This window comes from Acanthaster planci, linkage group LG02, assembly GCF_054643075.1.
Source record: "Acanthaster planci isolate LZ-2023a linkage group LG02, COTS_SCS, whole genome shotgun sequence".
Lineage (NCBI taxonomy): Eukaryota > Metazoa > Echinodermata > Asteroidea > Valvatida > Acanthasteridae > Acanthaster > Acanthaster planci.
Window position 1 is genome coordinate 26,790,467 of NC_141778.1, and position 18,214 is coordinate 26,808,680.

Consider the following 18,214-nt stretch of genomic DNA (forward strand, 5'->3'; position numbering starts at 1 on the left):
GAACACACGCACGCGACCAAGCGCCACGGTGGAAATCGTGCCTAGTTCAATTCAAGCATGGAGGAATAAGAACACAAGGGATTGGTGTCTTCGCGAACTTCAGCGGCGGAAAGCATGGGGCAGAATCGCCGACGAGTCATGTAAGTTTCTCACATCTTCTTACAGTGTCGTAGTTGCCTTTAATTTGAAGGTGTGCGAGTTTTTCGGGCATGTGACCGGCTGCGTATGGCCCGATAAAAAGTGACGCGTTAAGTGGCGAGTCGGTCAGGGGGCAGCTGGTAAGGGGCGAGTCTGCCAAGGGGGCGAGTTTACTTACAGTCTCCATATTGAATCCTTGAAAACAAAACACCTAGCAAAGTACAAGTTCTTCTTTTACATAGTATTTTTATCTTGTTTCTTACAGTGTAAATGAATTTTTATCTATGTGCACTAATTCCATTTGAATTCCTTCTGTGTCTTTTACGGAGTAGTTATGACAACTGTTATCCATTTTCTCAGATGTCTTTTGTCTTCCAATTCTCGCTGTCTTATTTTTATCCCAATATTTGTACATAAACATGATGAACTTTTGAATTTTCAAACTATAAATTGTGAATTTAAATTTAGAGGACTGTTATGGGATAAGCTTTTTTTAAAAGCTTTTTTGTGATATCTTCAAAAATGCCTCGGATTCACATTGCGTCTCTGGGAAAGAATTCCCTATACAGACGCCACTTGACACCCTGTGCACAAACCCTATGAGACTGATCTGAAAAATTCTCAAGTGTTTTCTTAGTAAATGACTTGGTATTTTCCCTCCTAAATTGAACTTTTCTGGACACGCTTTTGCTCTCTGGTGGCTACTAAGTCACTGTAGGGAAGAATTACTGGCATCTGTATAATATAGAACTCTTCCCTGTCTCTGACCTACTTTAGTCCTAATGTTAATTTGCTATTATTTTTGTCTTTATATGGATTGTTTGATTTTTGCTTTGTCTGTATCTGTGGAATTGTCAAATCCAACAATCACACCCCTCCTTTTATTTCATTTGTACTTGCTACCCCAGGCATGCCTAGTGCCATGCTAGGATGGTAGTTTTGTATTTCTGTCTGTAGTAAAACTTTGATATTTGATTGGTGTTTTTAAAATGAATTAGCCTCGTTGCAGCCAAACCTGATAGTCAAAGTTTCAGTGGCCTGCTGTTTACAAAAGCTAGATGATACTCCAAGTTTGGATGACTGAAACATGTGCATAACTTGACTTTTCCCCTATCACAGTGTGTGGTATTTGAGTGGGGATTTGTAATTTGCATAGACACAGAGCTGGGGAGATACACAAATACAGTGTACCAGTACAGGTGTTGGTGTGTATTTTTTTGCGGATTACCAGAGTAAATAAGCTGCAGGGCACCAGAGGAATGCATGTACATGTACAATGTATTTAGCCTGTAAATTTGAGTCTACTGATGTTTTGTGAATGCTGTACCAGTACCCATGGGCATTACTTACTATTCATGCATAGGGTGGTTTCCATGGAGGAATGAAACATTTCTCCGTGATGGTTAGGACTCAGTCTTCAAAGTCAGTTTCTTATTACCTGGAGAAGGGCTTCATTCATAATCCTTGACTGGGCCCCAGGCATCTGTAACATCATCTGCTCAACCATAACAATGATCAGTCCAGTCACCCCTTGTAAACTTGTGCCTTGTTTATTCTGCACTGCCTGCAAATGTGATTTCCCCAGGCCACAGGTTGGGGAATTCATGCACCAGTTTTCAGCAGTTAAAGAGGGACATTTTATACTCTAATTTGAGCCATCATAAGTTCTGAGTTTACCCTATTTTGAAATTTTCCGATCCTTCCAGCAAAAAGGAAAGAAAACAGTCAGTGCTTCTAGGCATTGAACCTGCCCTCCTCAGTAGAATTAAGTCTTGTCCGATCATGGAAGTCTTGCCCGATTAAAATAGGAAAATGTGTTTTCATTATTCAACAAAAACAAATACTTCTTGTACATTGACTGTAAAATCCTCCAGTATATACCGGTTCATAGGGCCTACATTTAAGGGGGTAAGGGGGTAGTATTCTGTTCCTTTTCTTTGCCACCTTGAGTTTCCATGCATTTAAGGCTGTGTGCAGTTTTCCAATTTGAAATAATATTTTGCTGTTCACCGTTAATACATGTACCATCCTTTTGCTCTAACCGGCTGGAGTAAAGACAGTGAAGAGGTCAAATCAGTTTCACAGTGAACATGTACGTCAAGAGAGAATGGGAAACTAAACAGGCTACAACAAGTGGAGTGCAGTCTTGTAATTGTGGGAAAACCTCTCTCAGTTGTAATTATTTAAGGAAGAAATGACATCTTACAACGTGAAATTTGTAATTTGGTTTATGTGCAGTGCACCATATTAGAGTTATGCACAGAGTTTAGGCAAGTGTTGAATGTACATGTACTACACCTTGATGAAAACATTGAAACTTTTGTTGGAGGGGGGGCTAGTGTTTGATGTAACTTCTGATCCTCTAATTACAACATCCTGTTTCCATTATCCAGATTCAGTGATAGTTAACATTCCTGTTCCTGCCCCAACCAAGTCCCAGGCAGCACCCTGGACCAGTGCCATGAATAATTGCCTTATTTTGTGCACGACCATCTAACCTTGATAACCCTGTGGTTAGTATCAAGTTACCCACTGTTGAGTTGTGCATTCTCCTGTGCAGGTACATGGACAGCCACAGTATGGTTTCGGCTATATCAGGACCAGGCCTGCATGCAGCGTGTGTGAGTCATGGCAGGTGGAATGTAGAACTTGAGAGAAACCAAGGATGGTGTGAGTGCTTCAGCGTGGATAGGATGAACAAGATCCTGGGAGGGCGTAGTTTGCCTCTACTCTAGCAGCAGAAAAAGGAAACAGCTTCGAGGATGCATAGAGGAAGACAGGTGGACCCAGTCAAAAAAGGGTTGATAAGAATTGCTGCCAGTTTCTACTGTATGTTTATGGTGAGAAACTGCTGAATGGACAATTTGTTGGGGAGGGCGGGGGTTGTTCGTTGTACATGTATGTACATGTACATGCACATAATTATGAGTAGTATCATCTGTGTGGTAGCTGGTCCCACTCCTTGCCCCAGTGGGTTTCTCAACACTTACACATCTGACTTTTTCTCTTGAATTTGGAGACACAAAATGTTGACTTGGTTGAGTGAAAGATACTCGTAATATTGCCAGTGTTTTTTGTCTTCCCGAAATTTCAGGCTTCCAAACTGCTGTTGGTGTTCAGTGTTGACTGCTCAGATTCAAAAGATCTGCCGAGAAAGTAGTCTAGATCCAACTTGAACAGAGTTGGGAAAAAGAAACCTTTCAAGATATTTGAAGAACTTTGAAAGAAAAAGCGCTACAGACTGCTGAACCACTACTTGTTGCATGCACAGTTTTTTTTCTTTAACCCCAACCATGCTGAACCCAACAAGGTGATGCAGGATTTGAATCTGCTTCAAATTGATTTCAGTGTAGCTTTCCAAGTTGATACTGTTTTCTGTCCTTGCATCTGTAGACTCTACACATCTCTGCACACAAGTCCCTTAGACTTCAGTGTCCATGTGCCTCAACTGGTACGTACTCTGATGCAGCGTTGTTCCTAGCTTATGCCTATGCACAAGTTTGGTACAAGTACAGCAGTGCGTCTCGTGTTTTCAAGTCTTACATCAAGGCAGGTAGGTCATTTACACTCAGGTAGGTCATTCCTGTTGAGCTTTCTCTGTGGACTTAGTAGTGTCCTGTGCTTAGCAACAGGACTCCCAGAGTAAGTGAAAAGGGTGTAACTATAGACAGGGATAGCAAAGTGAAAAATGAAGTTTCCCAGTTATGTCTGCAAGTACATCAGTTGAAAGAGCTCAGAAATACGAGAAGTTTGGCAGTAATTTGAGGAAAATCGGTTGAGCAGAACAAAAGTTATGACTATCTGAAGACGATTTTGGGGAAATCTTGTTACCTAGCAACCGCGTAATTACTAAAATGAACAAAATACACTTATTAACAATATCTAAAAATGTAGAGATCCAGATGACCTAGAAACAGTACATATCTTATATTTGTGATTCTATGTGTGACCAGAAGAAGCAATTTCATCCCATGGGGGACGGCCTCAGAGTAATCGGAACTTGAAAATGGTCAAACAATGACCTGTTGACCCTAGGCCTTTGTTCACGTACTTAATGTGGTATTAATGACTTCTTCAGTTTTCGCTGATATTTAGAATGTTGCCAAATAAAAGTTGAACTCGGTTGGCTTTCATTTTTGGACCAGTGGTGTACAACTATAAGTGGACGAATTTTTACTTCCTGAATTTTTGGGCATCTATTTATTGAATATCAAGTCAATTCTAGCTTAGTCAGTTTCGTCGTCCATTCATTGTAATAATTTATCAGTGTTCTGCATGAGGGATTTTAGCAGGACTGGCCGTCCTGCCAAATTTTAGACTGCCCCGACTTCTTTCTGCTACCCCAACAAAATTCTCACCTCCTTGCTATTTTTTGTTGGATTTTCCCTATTCTCCACTGTCTTAACAATTAAACTGTCCTAAAAATTTAAATGCAAAGAAGTTAAAAGCACTTGGACATGTAAACATAGTTCCGGATTTTTTTCTAGATCCAGATTATGTGAAATTAAACTTCTTTTCTGCTGCTTCCAAGACTACTTCTGTGTTCATTTTCAAACAAGTTCAGTTAAAGGTGAAATGTAAGCTAGATTTCTGTTTTGAACTTTTGACATTTTTTGAAAGGTTTGTCAAAAATTGACCAAAAAATACAGGGTGGTGGGTCATTCTGTATGTGTGATTCCGAACACTTTATTCTTACATAACAGTCCTATAAACATTTGCATCTAATGTACCGGTGTACATAATCAAAACTCTATGATTTGGGGATTATTAAACTAACAAAGGAACAACCTACACATCTAGATCAGGAAATCTGAAGCCTTTATAATTCCCTTCAGGGTCTGGGTAGGTTATTCTGGTTTTGTTGATGATACAGGATGGTAATCTTACTCGGTTATGACAGCCTAGGAATCCCCAACACCATCTGACAACCTGGCAGTAGGACACATGGCGATATTTGCTGGATGAAAGATGTAAAAAAGGAGCAAATCTATGTTTTCAAAATTAAGGACAAATTAGAAACAGAAAATTGAAGCAATGTGACATATCACAGGCCATTTTACATGGTATACAGAAAATTCCGATCTTCTTTTTTTAACATGTGACTTTTTAGATGCACCCATATCTCGGTTTAATTAAATGAAGAGCTTCTCAGAGTCATTACCCTGCTCTGTCTCCCTCCACTGCCTGTGCGCCATACTGTTGTTGGAACTGAAAATAGGCAGTTTCTAATGTGCCTGGATTGAGGCAAGTAGCCTCATACCAGGGATGGTCTGTGAAGCACTGAACTGTCATGGGATCAATGCCTGTGTGGACGAATTTGGCTTGGAACACATCTATCTCCTCGCAGCACTTGCAATCCTCAACATTCTCCGTTATTATGCATTGACCACAGGAACACCTGTGTAATAAAATATAATTACATGTATCAGAGACAACACTGGCTGTGTAGTGATGAGTCGATAAAACTAAAAGTTCAACTTTGTAAACAAGTTAGATAAGCTAAGCTAGACTTGCTGTAATAATTTTTTCCAACTTTCATGAAAAATACCTCTGCAAATTGTCATTAATTTTCCCAGTACAATCGGTTATTCTTATAACAATATTGGTTATTACCTGTTAGTTGTTCAGAGACGATTTTCATTCACTGGTAGGCCTACATGTACATGTGCCATCGATTCATCTGCCTGGCTGACCATACTGGCCTCAGCTCCACTTGTTTCATCGGGTATCGCTGCCAAGGGCTCAAAACGGTAAGGCTCAGCTCCGCGGACGATAACTTCATCGCCAGACTCATCTTCACTATCTCTGCTATCTTCTAATGACAATGGTGAGCTACTTTGATCAGAATATCCTTCAGAATCAACGCTGTAAGTCTCCCAAGAGTTGTCGCTATCCGATTCCGCCATCATACGAACGCATGCTGAGCAGTGCATGTATGTACAAGTACATGTACATGTACTGTATGTTGTGCTGTGTTTATCGCTGAGCTGACATGCGCACTGGACACTAGACTAGTCTGCACACGACTCCAAACAATGACGTCACACGTACTCAGCGCTCAAACCGCAGTGACCTTTGGTTTCTAGTTTCGAGACAAAATCGCTTCAAATAAAATGGCCAGTTTTGGGTTTTTCGGGTTTGTTCATTGAAACAAAAGTGACCATACTTTGAAACGTACATGTAAATAGAAATAAACTAAATCACCGTCCACTGCTCTTTCATCTTGGCCATTATCTTTCTCGGCACACTCATCACTCATCAACACCTGTCTCATGTTTTCTCTCATTTCTTTCACACTCAGCAACTTTCCACCACTCGACAAATTCAATAGCCCTTTCTTTGCATGCTCATCCCTCATCACCTTCTTTCTATACCTCAATTGCACTTTCAACAAACACTCCTGTTCCTTTTCACTCTTACCTTGCAACATATCATTCATATCTTTAACACTCGTATACACAGGACCACTGGCATTCATATCTTGCACAATCTTCCTCACTGTTTCTCTCTCACGCTGCTCTGTCCTCTTTTTTGCCTCCTTCTTCTCATGCATATTCTCCTCTCTTTCCTGAAATCTCCTCTTCCTCCTTTCCACCATCACTTCTCTCTGCTCACTCACCGACTCCTGGGCCATCTTCATTAGCTTTCTCTTCTTATCCTCATCTAATGACTCTCTCCATTCACTCATCTGATTTCGCCTACACATTATCACACTTTCCATCGCATACTCCATTGGTCATGGCTTTTCTCTCAACAACCTATCAAACATACCAAAATCACGCCCTGCACCCACATTCGTTCTCGGAACACGCTTTGTCTCACTCATTATCTCTTCATCGATTTGTTCATACACACCACCCTAAATCTGACTCTCTAACATCTTCTTAAACACACGAAACAAGCACTGCAGCAAGTCCTGGAAGGCCCTATCACTCGCACACGGCTCAGCAAGACTATCAAACACCTCATCAATCTCAACATGCACATCATCCAAACCATAGGCAGAAAGCGGGAGGTGGATCGTTGATTGTTATATGAAAATTATATGAAATATGGGACCCCTTGACATTTGGTCATGAAAGGCCCAGTGATGTCCTTAATATCTTTGTAATTAATTCTGTCCCAAAGTGTTTAATTTTGAGTCACTTCTTCATTCAAGTTTTGAATTCTACGGTTGATTTCCTTGATTTCACTGTTGAGTTGCTGAACCAGTTTCTTAGATTCTTTGGCATTTACACTGTTATCATCATACTTTTGCCCAATTTTGATGAAGTGGTTTGGATTACTTGCCTTAGCCTGAGCAATCCTATCAGTCTTAGCGCCAAGTTCACCGTCCAGTTTCCCCTTTGTATCGCACAATTCATTGTTTTCTTTGCAAAGTTCTTCAGTGTGTGCATACAGGTTTTCTACCCCACTGTATATCCTGTGATCTTTTGGGACCTCTTTGTCTAAATCCTTCGCATATTTCTCAACAATTTCAAAGATTTGCAAACCAAGCCCCAGGCCAATGTGCAAGGGACTGACTGATATATGTTCAGTGACAGAGCCCTCAGAACCTACGAGAGATTCCTAGATGCAGTTTTCGTAGTTTTTGCCTGATCTTTTTGTAGCGGGCATAATATGAAAATTATGGCACCTGCATACATTATTTATTTGTGTACTAGTTTACTGCATCAAGCATATCCTTAATCAGTTGACATGCTTCATCATACTGGGATGGTGGAATCCGGCGGTGACGTTCCTTGAACGGGACATCGTTTTTCAATTTGATCTCGTGTTTGACAGTCATCTTGTGTCCGAGGTCATTGTCATGAAAGGAGAAAACCTGTTTCCACTCCTTCAGAAAGTGTTTCACTCGGTCTAGGTTCTCAGCTCCTACTGGTGATTTAGTGAAGTCAAACTGCTCTAGAAAACCATCAGTAGTCTTCTTCTCAGCCGATTCAGGCGAAGCCACATCCAGAACATCAAGTGGATTGATGACAGTAACGTGGTTTGCCTTGCAGAGGATGGACTTTGGACTAACTGTCAGTGGCTTTAGTGTTAAGTTCCTGACAACAACAGGAACACCTAAGATTGTAGTCTGTGGTGGGAGTGTGGCCACCGAAGGAAGGACTTCCAAGCCACCTGGTAAACTGGTGCATGAAGATGCTTCCGTTACAACGTGGCACTGCATACTGAGCGGACTGGATTTTATGTAACCCTTAATGATAACTGTGTCATTTGGTTGCATGACAACCTGGCTGTCACCTGCTGTCCTTACCTCAAAATCATTCTTATTGGGTTTACAGGTCTTCAGTGACTGTAGAGCCAGCCGCCAGGCTTGCGGCAGGGCCACCTTCTGAGCGAAGCGTGTCCCATACGCTTGTTAACTCCTCCTAGGAACGCGTCCGCCTCATTGGCACTACCGACCAGTCTATGGATTACACTGTTTGAGTGGATGATGTCATTCGGGGACTTGGTGTTGTGATATATTTGATCGTCTGATCTTTTCTAGCTAGCCTCACACCTAGGCCTTACCTGGTAACTGTGATTGGTTAGCTCAGTCGGTAGAGCATGGGACTCTTAATCCCAGGGTCGTGGGTTCGAGCCCCATATCGGGCGCCAATTATGTAGTGGGCTTAATATGAAAATTATGGCACCTGCGTACATTATTTATTTGTTTACTAGTTTACGCCATTTTATTGTCAGCCAACCAGTGAGGATTAGTGCATTTCCCGCTAAGCTAGCGAAAAGTTTTCACTCGCTGTACGAACATACAAATATCCTAAATCTAAAGAATACATATATTAAAAAATAACCAGAAAAACCCAGGGATTCTGTTCACAGAAGATAATTATTAATTAACAACAAAAATAAACAAAGGGGCCTAGCTTGAAGTTGTGTTGAAGTTAGGGATGAATTGTCCTGGCTTCACTTGGCAATAAGCTGGGGAGCCTGCAGTTCAAGGGGGCTTGAAGGATAATCAAGTCAAACGATTGAAACTTAGCAAGTCATCAAACACAAAAGAATGTTGCAAATTCAAAGACTTCATTTGCACAAGAGGGAAATAGCCTTCTCTTCACTTTAGTCAAGAGTATGTGATTATTCAACGTCTGCTAGAAGTAATATATCATAAAAAAGTAAGGAAAATAATATTATACAAGTAATCCTAGGAGTCAGTTCTTTCTGAATTTTTACTTAATTTAGACTAGTTGTGAATTGAGATGGAGTCAAGGGGGTACCATCAAAGTGAGATAGGAAATGGGTGTGATACTGGGGGCTGCATTAAGCCTGGGCGACTATCTATTTTGCAAAGTCCTGGAGACTATTACATATTAGTCACGACTGTTCAACTAGTCGCGACTATTATGACCCCATGACGTCATATTATGTTAATGATATTCATAGTTAAAAATTTTGAGGAGCACCTCTAATTTGAACGACTGTATTGCCAAATTTCTGGCGGACAATCTCTTGCAAAGCTTATGTGGCCTCTCTGGTTTAACTGAAAATCGGCGATTATACATGTATATAAATCTTCTGAATGGATCAGCTTGACTTTCTCATTTCAGTTCATTTGCGATGACTGGAGAAAATTGTCAGCTTACTGAACTGAAATAAAAATTTTAATGTTTGGTGCGTCAGACCCCTTAGTACGTACAGTAGGCACACGAATAAGACAGCAGGGACACGCCCATACAATGGCCGTGTCAAACTGACAATGTAGCACACGTGGTCTGCTCTCTGGATTTTTGCATGGTTTCGGCATTTTTGGATCATTCCATTTTAATTTTTCGAGGGCGAAACAGTACGTACGTTTGGTGGTATTTGGTAAGTCACTGCATAGAACATGAATCACATGTTTTTTAATGAGTTGTTCAGTATTCACCTGCACAAAATGGTCACCTGGTCAAAATTTGATTTTGAGAGAGAGAGAGACGTGTATTTCTGATAATGGGAGAATTATTTCTTGATTATTTTAAAATATTGGAGTACAAACACAAACTATGAACGGTGAATAAAATATTCTTGGAAACTTAGCATTGACATTTTTATTGTCATTTAGAAATCAAATTACCATCTTTTACTTTACAAATTAACCTTGGGGGAAAAGAGATCCCCTACATGAACCACCAGACAAGGCCCCGCCCAGAACATGTTTATGTACATCATCTCAGCTGTGCAGGAAGCTAAGTACAACCCATCACATAGTTTTGGACCCGAACGTGTTCATGTAAATAGGCGTGGCACCAGGGCTCCGCATAATGAATAACAAAGCGTCAGCCCAGCTTTCAAGGAAGGACGACAACCAGTCAACCCCCAAATGGTTTTGGATCCGAACGTGATACATGTAATTGGAGTATTGGACAAGACACCAGGGTCCTGCACATGAATAACAAAGCATCAGTAAATTTTGAGGCAGGAGGACAAGCAACCACGTAGTTTTGGAATCGGACCAAGTAGCAGGGCCGCGCATTTTCTGGGACAAGCAATGATATGAATAAGGAAAGTTGACTGGACTGAGAAAATACGCTCCAGTGCTTAACAATTATAATACAGGCAATTCTTGCTGCTTTTTCAGGAATTCAAGACTGAACCAAAAATCTTAGCAATCACTTTAAAAACTTAGTAGTTGCTTAACTTGACTGGCCATTTCAACAAACACTACTCAAATATATTTAACAGGCTTACGTATCCTGAAGTTTGCTCACATAATTTACAAAACAAAACTGGCATTGAAAGTTTCAACTCACGCAATAACCTGAATTTACACTGTTGAAATCAATATTTACAGAACTCTCAAATCGCATGAAAAAAAATGAGCCAGGTACATGTATAATTTCATCAGGTGTGGGCACTGAAGCTAGTTATTGATAAATCAGGAAAAATCAGAGCCAGTCTCGAGTTTAATTTTAGTATTATGATTATTTCAAAATGACTAATGTGAAATGTTGGAAACAGATAAGATGTGATTATAGTGTCCAGTCCTTTCCTCAGTTAAGTTTCTATCCTCTGCTCGATCGATTTGTCGCGGGGTTTAAAGGATTATCTCAAATTGTCATGGAGGAAAGTGAGATATCGGATATTACTTGGCTTCAAATGAGCTCGCTTCGCGTCGACAATGTTGCCAGCGGTGCTGAATAGGCGTTCCGATGGGACACTCGTTGCTGGAATGGCCAGATATTTATTAGCCATTTTGTTAAGAAACTTGAACCACGGTGCATTCACTTTCCACCAGGACAGAGGATTCCCTTCTAAACCAATTGACGGTTCTGCGGCATACCAGCGGACTTCATCGACGGCCAAGGCATCAGGGGCGAGGGGCTTTGTACATTTCGCCAAAGATGGACTTGATTTTGGAGATTTTTGCTTGGGGCTCGTCAGGCTCTCTGTCAGTATCACTCTCCTCTCCGGTGTTCTCTTCCTCTGCCATCTGAGTGACTCGACTAGTTATCTTGTCGTGCACCCGACTGACTTCTTCCGCTTTCTTCATGGGGAGTGCCTTGAAGCGTGGATCAAGAAAACTGCACATCTGTAGGTTCTCCTCAACAAATCGGTGATGGTAGATATCGGCCAGTTTTTCAGTTATTGCCGGTTTTACGATTTTCACTGGTTTCGTGTCATCAGCCTCTGCCACCAGACTTGATTCAAGTCTGTACAAACAAAGCAGCAGTCCAGGAACATTGACATATTCTCCGCTAAAGAATTCTGTCATCTCCTTCATGGGAGTAAGCAGGCCGACCAGTTGTTTGATGGTTTTGAATTCCTCAGCGGAGGGCATCAGTTCCTGCTTCTTCAGTTGTAGAAGCGTACTGCATATTGCTTGCTGCTGTTGGATGATGCGTGCCAGCATGTCCAGCGTCGAATTCGACCTTGTGCGCACATCTTGCACAAGCTTTTTCTTTGGCAAGTCTAACATCCCCTGTTTTTCTGCTAGCTTGTAGCTGGCCGTTGCACTTTTATGTACGTATTGTACAAGTTTGCCGCATCTTGCTAGAGTTGTGTAAACCAATCTTGTGTCCAGTTCTGCTCTAACTATCAGGTTCAGGCAATGCCCAAAGCAGGGAAGATGACCCCAGTCAATGTCATGATCTGTTTTTGTTATGTTTGATGCGTTGTCAGTAGTAATAGCTGTAAGTCGTTCCTCTGGCAAACTCCAGTCTTCCAGCACCTTCTGCAGACTCGAAGAAATACTTTCAGCATCATGGGGTGGGGGACATTCGGTATTCTCCAACGTGAAAGTTTTTAGCTCCCGCGATGACTTTATCGCGTGAATGGTCACGCCAAGAAATTAAGCCATATTCCGGGCTGTCCAGAGGTCTGCTGTCAGGGCAAATGAAGTGGCCTCAGCAACAAGAGGGACCACTGTCGAGGCACGGAGGTCTTCATACATCTTGGGAATGATGACGGTCGAGAATGTCTTCCTTGATGGCAGACAGCAGATGGCAGATGGCAATACCTGCTGTCAAACCTTTCCGACATCCTATGCAGATTAAAAGTCGCCGCGACCGTGGCTCGGTCTCACCACATACTCGCAGTGCTGCCTGTAGTCGTGGCCGCGCACAGAGAATAGTTGCGGTGCAGATTAATAGTCAAGAGTCGCGGGATAATAGTCGCTGCATGCCGACTAGTCGACTATCTCAAAATTGATAGTCGTGACCGCGACTACTCTTTTGGTATTGCCGACTTGGCGACTAGTCGTGCACAGGTCCCAGGCTTACAGTGGATGCTCTAGCCAATTGTGTTCTTCTGCTCTGGCCTTATCTATGCAACTGGGAATATGTCACACTGTGGCACCTTTACAGCAGTTGTCTTTAGAGCCACAGCAGGCACATGGGCATAGCAGTCAGGAAGAGTGTGCTTTTCATTCCTAGAAGGTGGTAGCATAATTGGCGGTCTGCTCTTCCCAGGTTCGGCCAAGGTTGGAAACTGGAAAAGGCTTATCCCAGTCCCGTGAAACGAGGTCAGGGAAGTTGTTATGCTGGGGTTGTGGTCTAGGTTGTCAAGTGCACCAACTGTGAAAATGCGTCTCTTGAGGCTAGCTGGGGACACCACTCCATCGTCTCCAAACCGTTCACTGGAAGCAGTGGCAATCCAGTCTTCAATCTCCTTAATTCTATCATATGAAATACTCAAACCCATATGGCATAACTGCTTGATGAGTTTCTTGCTCCTGGTTAGTGCATGGACATTTATGCCAATGTAGATGGGAAGAGGTGGCTCACGCTCCATGCTATGTCTGGCACTCACAGTGTGAAGTGATGACCGTTTCTTTGAATTGAAAACGATGGTCTGGCCGATGGTTAGGCAAGCTTGTGAGTCCTGCCTGTCCTGGTCTTTCTGGTTGGGGCTATTCAAAATCATGGAGACAAGAGACTTGAGGCTTGAAGGCAAGGAGTTTTCTTGGTAACATTATGGAAAGTGACCAGAGAATCCGAAGCCTTGGTGGCTAAATATATTTTTTTATAGTGGCAGCCTCGGCAAGGGTAACAGCCTCTTCTGAGAAGTCACAATTCTTCAATGCTTCCTTCAACATGTTTCTCATACCCTCTTTGAAAACGAGGATGGTATTTCTTCCATCATACTGTTCTTGTGCCTCTGGAAAGTGTTCCAGCAAGAGACTCTTCAGTCTTGTTTTATTGACTTGTTTTTGTATGCCCAGTTCCTTCAGACGATTTGTGTAGAGATTGTGAATCTCGTTCAGTCTGAAAAGCAGGGTCCCAGGATCCACCGATTTTTCAATGTAAGTGGTCAGTTCAACAGATGCATGAGAATCGTTTCATCCTCTCATGTATGTATTTTGGCATCTGGCCTGCTTTGCGAGTGTGACTGCGATAGCGGTTTCTGAGCTTGACGAGGCATGTCAAATGGTATTTTGCTTCCATTGCAATGAGATCTCCTCCAACTAACCTGGCCATAAGCAAGGTGTCATTGAGCCCTGTAATCATGTTTCAGATATTTTTATCAGCATCGAATGTTGACACTTCATGGAGAACATCCTCCTCTCCTTTACACTTCCTGGGCCTTTTCTGTTCATCATTTGGGGTGTGATCTCTTTCTTTCTTTGCCTTCACCAATTTATAATTATTTGTAAAGATTTGTGCCATGAAGCTGAATGTGTAACAAAGCTTTCAGCAGTTTCTTCATTCCCAAAACAGAGTTGATGGCTCGGAACTGTCCAACGTTGGATAGGAATGATTTGTAGGCATCTGCTTTGTCACCACTTTTCTCTTGAATTCTTCAAGGGACACTTTAGAGGTTCAGTGGTGTCTTGCTGGCAAATCACTCAGCGATCCCAATTAAGTACCATGATGAATTACATTCTGAAAAGATACAAGCATAGTCTTTGGAGTATTGAATCTGACAGACTCTGCATGTATACTTGCTGCTGAGAAGCTAGCATTTTTACGGCATATAGTGCCTTCTGAAATGATGTCCTGATGGGGACCTGGCCTTCGACATTGATAAGTCAAATCAAATCTTGGAAGTCTGCATTGCCTCCACACACCTGCGACGTGATAACCTTCTGAAACAATGCAGACAACCCTTCGTTATCGAGTTGGCTTCGGACACCTGGGCATATGTCAGTATTCACAGCAAGTACCCCTGCCACCTCCAACTGCCATGTCTAATCCCAGAAGATTCTGAGGAACAAGACTGGCCGGCCCTGACATGACATCCTCATAAACTGCAACCAGCCCGCCCCTTCCCAAGCCATTAGCCCACACTTCTCTCCGGCACTTTTCATTTCAGCAATGGCCAACCAGGTACATGTGGTTGAAGTTTCAGTACCACACTAAAGGCAGCCTGAATCCTCAAGCGAAGCCAGTTGAATGCCACAAGGTGATTTGCCCTTTCCTCTTTTTTTGGAGGTAGCGCTATCTCTTCATCCTCATATCACACGACTTGCAAACAAATGGTGGATGCACAATAGGATGATCATCCTCAACCTCTACCCCAAAGGATGCAGTAATGAGCTGGGAAAGACAAGCTTTGGGTATTGGTTGACGGTCATCCGGAATCGCTCTCTCTTTACCGCACAATCTACACAGCAACTCTAAGCATTTCCTATGGCCGTCGGACATGGTGCACAAAGCTGACACCCTCGGCATGCACACACTGATAAACAGCCTCCAACACAGGCTACCTTTCAATTGCAACCACAAAACTGAACCATAACGAATGACCTAGAATGTTTTAAAAAGGGGGACTTGTAAATATTGATATGTACAAGCAGTGTTGATGAAAACAGCTTTATGTTGAAGACAGAATTTCAGGGTTTTTACAAATTGAAAATTTTAAATTTTGGATGACTGATAGTAGTTTCTATTTTATATTATTCAGCGGCAGTCCAACAAAAAAGGGTACATCAACATGATCAAATCTTTTAATGTACATGTGCCACTACAATGTAAAAAAAAAACAACTAGAAAGTGCAATCACTTGTGACCAAGAAAGCCATGGACTAAAACACAAAACACAGGTACACTACTGTACCCATCTGGTTCATTCATCCTGAAGTAGAAAATTTAAACAACTTTTAAAATGTTTAAAAACTAGCCAACTACATAGGAGGCCTAAAAAAAGTGACAAAATTGAATTTGGACATATTGAGCAGACTGACAAAATTTTGGTAATTTAAATTATAGATTTACGTGTAGATTAGTTAATAACTTTCTATCATTTGCAGTGGAAACACTTGGGTTTTTGGGTTTAGTAAGTTCTTTATTACAGTGTAGCTAATTTCAATGATCAAATGCCATGTGTATATGAGGATGAAAACTCTTGGCAATTTTCCTCAATTACATATGCGGGGTGACAAATTTTACTGATTGTGGTCACACACATGTGTTACAGTTTTCCAAGGAATATAACACAGTACAATACCCAATGACTGCATTTTAAAATCAGCGTGGATTTAACATGGATAATCGACTGCACAATTTTGTCTATTTTTAATCTCTATTAAAAATTCTACACCATCTGGGAGAAACAAACAAACAAATTTCCAACATCAGCCCAAGTTGCACGTTGTTGAATAGAGAGACTGCTGTATTTATGAATTTGCAATAAAATATGCCTTAACTTACGATACAGACATTCAGGGTTATTGGAACACCACAGCATAAAAATGATTACCTAGCATACCTTGAGGTAGGAAATTCTAGTTTCCTGCTTACAACGTAAGTAAATGAGTACTGTATGTGTTAGTACTGGCTGATGGCATGTCTTCTTTGGACAGTAGTTCTGGGGCAATCCATTCATATCTCCTCATCCACTGATATTGTTGCTTCTTGGTGAGGCGATAGTGAGATGACCAGTCATCTGTTGGGCATGCCTTGCCAAAATCAATGAAAAGAGCTTTGAAGTTGAACTCCTTATGAAGTATAATGTCCTCTGTATGCAAGAAATAAGTTACATGAGGGAATGTTACTTTTTATAGTGTGGCGGTCACTGCGCCGATCTTGCATACTTTGGCTAAGGCCTGGATCCGTTTGGGTGGAATTATACTGCCTGTTACGCGGAGAACAAGGGACACCCTGCCGAGCTACACTGTCGCAAGCTTGAATAAAGGTACAGTATGGGTCCATTTACACACATGAATTGTTTTGTCATGCCAGTATCCAGTTCTTATGTGCACAATCCAAGTTAAAGCTATCTGTTCAGTCATAGTTATTTGTACAAAAGTTGTAGCAGTCAACCTGATTTGAACGTCTTGGCAGCTTGGCTCAGACTTCCTAATTTTCCCAATTCTAACATTATTTAATTCCTTCCTCAGTCCTGTTTTCACAGTCCTAAAAACACCATCTTATAGCACAAAATGCAAAATAGTGATCTGCAATAACCATTTCAGCCTTTCTTCCACTTATGAGTTTTATCATTGCCCTGAATATTGTCCAAATCTCTTCCCTTTTTCAATCATGGCCATCTTATTAGTTGAGTTCCCCACTTTCCACAACATAATTTTCTCATTGAAAACATACTGTCAAATCCCTTGACAGTTACACTAATTCTCCTTTATTCCATATCACTGGCTGGACACACCCGACAGCCCCTGGTTTCTAAAAACCCGACCTACCCCAAAACCCTATTAAGTGCATCATTGGGTATCCCCACTGCCGTTCCTCTGGAGATTAAAAGGGCTGTTAACCCACCAAAATTGGTGAGGACAAAACTGGTTTTTCTTAGTTTGGCCCTTAATAATCTTGTTCGTCCCGGACAAAGGAAGGGGTCAAGCAATTCTCTCCGCACATTCCCTGAAGCATCGTAAAATAAATAATACAGTGACTTAAAAACTGAGGTCAATTTTATTGAAAATATCTGACCACTGAATCCCGTGACCTTGCACTGAGATGGATTTTTTCTGTATGTGGTAGGACAACATGTATCGTGTAAGCAAGTGTGTACTCCTTAATCTAGTGTCGGTGTTATGTCTGTTGATGATGGAGAATGTAAAGCGTTAGCATACCTTGAGGGAGGAAATTCAAGTTTCCTGCTTACAACGTAAGTAAATGAGTACTGTATGTGTCAGTACTGGTTGATGGCACATCTTAGTTGGACAGTAGTTCTGGGTGTTGCACCCGTGCGGCTGTCTGACTAACAACCAACACAGGGCACATTAAAATGTGTTCATGTTCGATGACCCTGAGAGAAGAATGAGAGCTTCAGTCAGCAAAAGATACAGGAAAAAACTCTAATACTAGCTTTATTGGACACACACATGTGGACTTGGTCATCGCTGAAAGAACAATGAACCAGAGCCTCTTCCTGTACCCCTGCTGTATCCCTGCAATGATGTGGCACTTCATTAACTATGCGGGCTGATCCATGTAGCTAATGGGTAAATCTAGCGGTGCATCCAGCAATATACACTATGTACAGGGACATTCCAAGGAGAAAGCATAAGGTTAAAAAAAAGAAAATGGGGGGGGGGCAATTTCCATCTTCCCAACATTGGGCAATCCATGGAGATCTCCTCATCCATTGATATTGTTGCTTCTTGGTGAGGTGATAGTGAGATGACCAGTCACTTGTTGAGCTCCTGGAGTGGTGTGAGATCTTTAACTCTTCACTTTGCGATTGAACCATGTCATCT

At 41.7% G+C, this 18,214-nt stretch overlaps 2 protein-coding genes, 1 long non-coding RNA gene and 1 other non-coding gene across 5 annotated transcripts; 2 read left to right on the forward strand and 2 right to left on the reverse strand.

The window, feature by feature from the left end:
- The first annotated feature begins 5 nt into the window (after positions 1–5).
- Positions 6–17,593, forward strand: LOC110975851 (uncharacterized). 2 transcript variants are annotated; one of them, XR_015423563.1, is made up of 4 exons: positions 6–140; positions 2,699–2,978; positions 3,532–3,691; positions 16,562–17,593. It is a non-coding gene; the product is annotated as an uncharacterized LOC110975851 (long non-coding RNA). The 2 variants fall into 2 exon arrangements; XR_015423564.1 differs by lacking the exon at positions 16,562–17,593 and adding an exon at positions 5,790–9,079.
- Positions 4,917–5,779, reverse strand: LOC147800078 (uncharacterized). The gene is made up of 3 exons (XM_087133809.1): positions 5,718–5,779; positions 5,300–5,536; positions 4,917–5,095 (listed from the first exon to the last, which is right to left on the reverse strand). Exons 1-3 carry the CDS (start codon positions 5,777–5,779, stop codon positions 4,927–4,929), a joined length of 468 nt encoding a protein of 155 aa, XP_086989935.1. The 3' UTR covers positions 4,917–4,926.
- Trnak-cuu (transfer RNA lysine (anticodon CUU)) lies at positions 8,667–8,739 on the forward strand. Its single transcript has one exon. It is a non-coding gene; the product is annotated as a tRNA-Lys (tRNA).
- On the reverse strand, positions 11,164–14,066 carry LOC147800079 (E3 SUMO-protein ligase ZBED1-like). Its single transcript, XM_087133810.1, has 4 exons — positions 14,029–14,066; positions 13,135–13,468; positions 11,521–12,379; positions 11,164–11,390 (listed from the first exon to the last, which is right to left on the reverse strand). The coding sequence occupies exons 1-4, from the start codon at positions 14,064–14,066 to the stop codon at positions 11,164–11,166; spliced, it is 1,458 nt and encodes a 485-aa protein (XP_086989936.1).
- Positions 17,594–18,214: the final 621 nt, after the last annotated feature.

Coding starts and splice junctions, on each gene's coding strand:
- LOC147800078 (XM_087133809.1), bottom strand. CDS start 5,779: ATGAAAATCGTCTCTGAACAACTAACAGGTAATAACCAATATTGTTAT. Junction 5,537..5,717: donor TGTTATAAGAATAACCGATT/GTACTGGGAAAA, acceptor TTTATTACACAG/GTGTTCCTGTGGTCAATGCA. Junction 5,096..5,299: donor GTGGAGGGAGACAGAGCAGG/GTAATGACTCTG, acceptor TCTTTCATCCAG/CAAATATCGCCATGTGTCCT.
- LOC147800079 (XM_087133810.1), bottom strand. CDS start 14,066: ATGATTACAGGGCTCAATGACACCTTGCTTATGGCCAG. Junction 13,469..14,028: donor GACACCTTGCTTATGGCCAG/GTTAGTTGGAGG, acceptor GATTTTGAATAG/CCCCAACCAGAAAGACCAGG. Junction 12,380..13,134: donor TCAAGAGACGCATTTTCACA/GTTGGTGCACTT, acceptor CACGCGATAAAG/TCATCGCGGGAGCTAAAAAC.